The sequence below is a fragment of the Bremia lactucae genome (assembly GCF_004359215.1).
Source record: "Bremia lactucae strain SF5 chromosome Unknown BlacSF5_NotPlaced_182_SHOA01000115.1_669280bp, whole genome shotgun sequence".
Lineage (NCBI taxonomy): Eukaryota > Oomycota > Peronosporomycetes > Peronosporales > Peronosporaceae > Bremia > Bremia lactucae.
This window is the reverse complement of record NW_027152195.1, coordinates 187,328-193,841: the sequence shown is the minus strand read 5'-3', so window position 1 is coordinate 193,841 and position 6,514 is coordinate 187,328. Positions and strand designations below refer to the sequence as shown.

Below are 6,514 nucleotides of genomic sequence, written 5' to 3'. Positions count from 1 at the left end.
CAGCTCATCACGAAGAGCGTGATAATTCCGTTCGTACTCCAACATGGAGTACGCACTCTTCGAACGGTCTTCCAACCGTTCGAATTGGAGAGCCTGCACCGTCTGCTCTAACGAGCGACGCTTACCACGCTCGTGATCCAGACCTTCCTCCAAACCATGGAGGAAGTGATCGATTTTTTCGATCCTCGACATTAGATCCGACACACAGTTCAAATTTAATTTCTCTCATCCGCCACAACCATTGGTGGATTTTCACAGCGGTCAATGTTTACTTGTGGAACTTTTTCTATACCACCGTGATATGAAGGGGCAGCGAACGAGTTATCTGGTTCGCTGGCGCGGTTATCCACCTTCAGATGACAGCTAAGAGCCTCGTTCCCAGCTGATTGTTGACGTTGAGGGCCTCGTCCGTCAGTATGACGAGACCCATCCGCTGGATTAGAAGGTCCATCGGAATTTACGCGCCCTTGGCGCGTGTAAATCGATTGCAAAACGTCAATCGCATCGCGCATCCCGATAGAGATGCGAGTTCTTCCCTAGGGCGAAGAAAGGGAATAGACATTCCCTTTTACTCGCTTCGTGTTATCAACACAACACGGAAAGGGATCACTCCACGTGAGCCATGGAAGTCCTGCCTCATGTGACAACCGATGCAATTTATACCTTACCGGTTGGAGTTCGTTTCTCAAACTTAACGCGAATCGCGTTAAGCCTTTGAAGCCAGGCTTCACGTCCAATGTCTTTGACATTGCGAATGAACGCGCTTCAGGCTTGCATAAGCGAGACTTTAACTCGCTTATAGTTGCCACTATACCATTGATGCTTGAAATAAGCACCGAGATAAAAATCTTCCTCAGCGCGAAAGTTCTTCGCGCTGGGATCAAGGCCATGCAGCTTTGTCGCAATAAATGAGGGATATTTATTGTGAGGAGTAGTCTCTCCAGACAAGCTATTAATTAGCTGTAGGGCAAAAGCCACGGCTTTTTCTCAGGGGCAAGACGAGTCATTTTTGTGTCTACGATCCCCTGAGTGGTACTCACTGAAGCAGGGGTACCACAAGAACTATATTATGATGGCTTGCGCCATCGTCATCACCACGCACAGACATATTTGCGGGTGACGGCACCGGAGGCCAGGCTCCTGGGTAGTCCTCCTGAGCAACATATTGCTCAATTGGAGCAGTTTGAGGCATTCGTGCTCGGACAGCGGAGGGCCGCGTCCGAGGCACAGGGCCATGCTGCGGCGCAGTCCGTCACTTAGACTCAGGATGAGCTGAGGCATGAGCAGGCTCGGAGCGAGGCTTTCAACAGGACTGTTGAGGTGCTATGACCGGCCGCATCAGTCGAGGTCCATTCGGATGGACCCGCCCAAGTTCGATGAAACTACAGCGCACACGATTGTCCACTGGCATTTTGCCGTGGAGCAATGCGGTGTCGCGCAGCTCATCGAGGACGACAGCCGGGTGGTGTCGTACGCCATGTCGCATCTGCGCGGTAAGGCCTCTGAGTGGGTCACTCGGCGCTTATGGCGGACAGAAAGGCGTTCCCTACATCGGCGATCTTTAAGGAAAAGATTCGCGCCATGTACCAGCCGCCGAAAAACGAATTGTTGCTTCAGGTGCGCTTCTTTGGAGCGCGACAGGCGAAGCGATCTCTGCAAGAGTATATGCAGGAAATGCGCTCGCTGTCGGCGTCCATTACCGTAGGTCCGATTCCGGAGCACATTAAGGTGCCCACGTTTATGAACGGACTACGGCATGGCCAATCGCGACAGGCCCTTTTCAGAAAGGTGCCGTCGACGATGGAAGAGGTAATTCAGTTGAGGAGCAATCCTACAGCAGTGCCTCGGCGACAGCTTGGTATAAGCCGTCGGCCGAGAGATCAGATGCCACGCCTATGGAGTTGGGCAATGCAGACGTTTTATGTTACAAAGGCGGCAAGCGCGGCCATATGATGGCTCGCTGCTATGCCAGGGTCCCTGCTGGAGCGAAGACGCCCAGCAAGAGGACTACCTATCCAAAAGAGCGATTACAAGAACTAGCGTGCGAGACGCATGAGTTCTGCATCGACCACTGAGGGGTCAGGAATTGCAGGAACGCAGTAGGGGCGGGATGCCCTACTGACGCGGACTCTGAAGCTACCCCTAAGTTCAGAGTTGTGGTACAAATGGGTAGCATGGTCCCTGAGGTCTCGAAATTTTGGACCTCAACCCTGCTGGTCTATAGCGCTCATGTAAGAGGCTATGACCAGGTGATGACCCTCCTAGAGGATTCGGGTGCATCCCAAAATTTTGTAAAACTCACGGCTCTAAGAAAGAGAACGCGATGTTTGAATCGCTTTGCCAGGGTGGCATGCGAGAAGAAGCGACCGTTCGTTTAGCGAACGGCGCGCTCGTTAAGTCTTAGGGAGTTCGGGCAGAACTCGCCTTCAGCTTTAGTGACTTCTCTTGAAAAGAGAAGTTCACAGTGCTAGGTATGGAAAGTCCGTATGACCTCATCCTAGGCATGCCATGGTTGACAAAACGCGAACAATGGATAGACTGGCGTACACGCATAGTTGCGAGCTCTACGCAGGACACTGGAAAGGATGTGCTCCTGCGAGAGGGGTATGCAACAGATGCCGTGTCGAACACAGTTGAGGGTGCGTTGACGGGATGTCAAACGTCACCAATTCCTACCCAGCTCGTGGAGACTGAGGTAGTGAATAGGACGATGACAAGTAGTCATGCGTCCGAAATGCCTGCACAGAGCCGAGAGCCTGTGGCAGTAGACGGCGAGCTGACAAGAAGTCATGCGTCGCATAAACCGGCACAGTGCCAAGAGCCTGGTGCGGTTGGAAGGGGTGCGTTAGCCAGGAGTGCAACGACACCCGCTTCCCAGAAAAGGGTCGTGGTAACTCGAAAAACGAGTACCCGACAGATTAGGACGATCAAAGGCACGTCTAAACGAGTGACCTTTGGATCAGTCTCTAATGAAGAGGACGGGCCTTCGAACGAGGTGTTCGAGACCGTCAAAGACGAAATTGCGGAGGCATCCTCGTTTGAGGTGCTCCGGCAAGTCTTTAAATCTGCCGAGGAGATAGGAAATCTCCCGGAGATGTCGTGGGATCTGTTCCTTGCCGAATTAAAGGAAGGAAAGATCCACGAAATAGTCACACCAGTTCCAGAAGAGAACTTGGTGGACTACTGCTCGTCATCCACAATGGATGAGGGCGTCCTAGAAACGGACAAAAAGAAGCGGTACGCTGCTCAAGGCTGGGATGCCTTGAAGTACAGTCCGTTCTTTGAGGTTCTGTGGAAGCATCGCGATGTGTTCCCAGAAGAAGTGCCGAGCCGCCTACCAGCAGATAGGGGCATCGGGCACGAGATAGACCTCGAACCTGGCACCAAGTATTGTGTGACCAGGCAATGGCCGTTACCGAAAGAACAAGTCGATTATATCGATGATATCTACTTAGCCATCATTTTAATCGCAATGGCGCTTACACAATACCGGTATATGACGGTAAATTCCACACTCGTGATGCAGCATCCATTAGTTCCTCCGATATCGAATAAGACACAACGAAAGTTGACCAAGTGAAGTAAGTCTATAAAATGTATCAGGATAAAGTTTATTACTTATTTATTCTAACAGGGTACTCAAATCTGACGTCGTGTTGAAACATTTGCGTCCCCTGAGAATAAATATTCGTATGGACTATATCATGTTCAAAATCAAGTCATAACATTTGTCGCTGTGGCACTTGGTCAATAGTAGTATCTTTAAAGGGTTTTTCACCGACAAACGAGGCAAAAAGACGCCCTTGTAGGATCATTTTGGTGTCCGTGCCGATTTTGTGTTTAAAAAGGCAATTAAAAGCGCTCTAAGTGTCGATCAAGAGACGACCTCAGTGGCTCTAGTCGACGCTATTGACGTGGAAAAAGAGACTGAAAAAGCCCAAGCGGATGCGGCGTGTCTTCGAGAGGTCGATCGTATCTTGTCGATTGGGCGCAGCAAAGCCATTGCAGCGCGGCACCTTCGTTTGTGGCGTGCTGTGGCGTTTTTTTTGTGGCGGCAGTGGCAATCGTTGCGATGCACGTGCTGTCGATTGTGGCTTTCAAGTGGTCGTGGGTCGTGGTCGTGGGTTTAGCGGGTATAAGCGGGATTGAATTCGTGCTAGCGCTCTTTTTCTTGACGTTCGAGTGCTCGGCGTTCACAGAGCTCTTGAATGAAATGCAGTTGCAACTTTACTTGCTAGGAACATCGGATGGCAAGGGATTGATTGCCTTTTATAGACGAAGGGGGATGTTTTGTTGCAACAACGTGCAAAGGCTATTTTGTGTAAATCAAGCCACTTTTTGGCCACTCTGTAAGTACGTTTCCACTGGCGTTTGCGGGGCAACACATTGGTTGCCTTTTGCTGCATGACTTGTAAGTCTTAATGTAGACTTTGATGAGAATTGTGACTCATTTCGGTTAGGTACGGCACGAGGAGCATTACGAATATAGAAAAGAAACATATTTCATTAGGAAATCTTAGAACGTCACTTTTTCTTTAGATACAAGTTTAGTACGAGATGACTCAACGATTTCAGATACGTCTTTCGAAGCTTTGGCATAATACTTTGGAAAACTTTCCCGAAGCATCTTTACAACTGCATCGTTGGGCTTTTGTTTCATGACAGTTTCTTGTATGAAAACCCCCTGAAGCGTTACGAGCAAATCCCTATCATTTTGTTTAGAGAACTTGGCAGTTGTCAACGCCTTTGCCATGCCAACGTCACTTAATTGTAGCAATTTCATTATATCTGGCATGTCAGGCATTCTATAGTTGGAGTTAGCAACGACCCACTTTGCGAATGTTTCCGTGGCGACTTCATCATTTTTGCCTGGACGAGCGACGTTAGCATTCTTCAGAGAATGAGACGGCGTCTTGGATAATCCCATTTTCTGTAAATAGCCTTTCACGCGGCTCAAAAGTCGTTCCTCCTCGTAATTAGCAATTGATTTATCCGACGGCACCCGCAGCCTCGTGACGGAATTGGTGCCCTCGTTATGAGAAATCACCTCGTCCGCCGTGCTCGCCAACATGTTGGTGATAAAAATTGCAGCAGCAAGCAGCGCGAAGTGACAGACGCGCATCGTTTGGATTAATGGCATATGCGCCGACTCGAATTTGTTGAAGGGCTGTACAAGAGAATAAGGAAATCGTGGCCAATCGAGATACCGACCGTAAAGATGACGGAACTTTGCGAATATGTTCGGACTTTATGCAATCAACGCTAAACCTTTTTTCAAATGAGTCGAGGGTTTCAAGTAAACAATTTGTTTAGCTTGCAGTTTCTATCAATAGGGCCAGTTTCTTGATGCAACAATTATTTGGGCTTATTGTATTTTGTGTACAGCAACGACATATCGTGTCGTTAAAGCTGCACGATTAGCGAACGTCGCGTCGACTTACGGTGTATACCTTCTGTATTTAATCATTTTATTCAATAATTATTCCTCTTGCTGAGACAGTATTGTAATTATTAGCGTGTACTGCACAAGCCTTTTGATTGGTATAAAAATACTGGATCACGAGAACGAGGAACCGCGTCAAGTCTCTGGAGCGCAGCGCCGTGGTCGAAACGACTTTTTTTGCAATGGCATTTGCTGCTAACTGCGCAATCATCGTCTTTCACGCAGTACAATCCCCTTAATTGTCCAATAATTGCGCACGTACACTTCGTAATCGTATTATTGCTTACTCGGTCGTAATTTTGAAAAAAACAAAAACACTTTGGGGTCAGAATTCCCAACGTTTCGAGTATTTATTTTACCGCGCACAATAAAGACAAGTCTTTACACGGCTTCATATTTTTTAATCTTTTTCATTACGAGTTGCATTGGCAGTGTCTTATCAGCGCTTTGGTTACGGATATTGCAACACCACGCCGAGCGCGTCATTTTGTGAACGCTTCAAACAAGCATTGGGGTTTCTATTCTAGCGTCACTCGTGGCATTTTATAACTCCAACACGGCAGGCAAAGCCATTGGCTTTCTCAAAGTGCTTGTGGCATTTTATATTGTCCTGTACTATGCATCCGTCCGACAATCAGTCGCTTTGCGGCATCTAATTTGACTGCAGCATCTCGTATTATACGTGTAACGGGCTTTAGTTGCCCCTATGTTACACAGTCCCCGTTAAGTACACTTGGTGTACTTAAGGGGATGGTCAATTACTAAATAATAGTAATAAGACCCAACACTCGGGTGTGGTGCACATTTGTGACCAACCCTTGTGGATGTGATGCACATGGGTGCATTCACATTAGGAGGGATGACGGCTAGCGTCATCCGTTACGCGAAGTATCTATAAAGATACGCTCGCAATACATATTAAATGATATCTATAGAAATAACATTTTAATTGGTTAAAATAGGTATTTGTATTTAATTCTATTAAATACAAATCAGTCTGAAAACTACTTCCTACTTGGTAAGTGCCTACGAGGAGACGGATTACCGCTCCCGTGACGACACTTAACCAGA

General features: G+C 47.9%; 2 protein-coding genes across 2 annotated transcripts; one reads left to right on the top strand and one right to left on the bottom strand.

Moving 5' to 3' along the window:
- Positions 1 to 4,072: 4,072 nt before the first annotated feature.
- CCR75_009722 (uncharacterized protein) lies at positions 4,073 to 4,489 on the top strand (the record flags this gene model as incomplete). Its single annotated transcript, XM_067967761.1, has 2 exons — positions 4,073 to 4,349; positions 4,428 to 4,489. The coding sequence occupies 2 exons, from the start codon at positions 4,073 to 4,075 to the stop codon at positions 4,487 to 4,489; spliced, it is 339 nt and encodes a 112-aa protein (XP_067816038.1).
- A 27-nt stretch (positions 4,490 to 4,516) lies between these two features.
- CCR75_009721 (uncharacterized protein) lies at positions 4,517 to 5,071 on the bottom strand (the record flags this gene model as incomplete). The annotated part of the gene is made up of 1 exon (XM_067967760.1): positions 4,517 to 5,071. One exon carries the CDS (start codon positions 5,069 to 5,071, stop codon positions 4,517 to 4,519), a length of 555 nt encoding a protein of 184 aa, XP_067816037.1.
- Between the last annotated feature and the right edge of the window lie 1,443 nt (positions 5,072 to 6,514).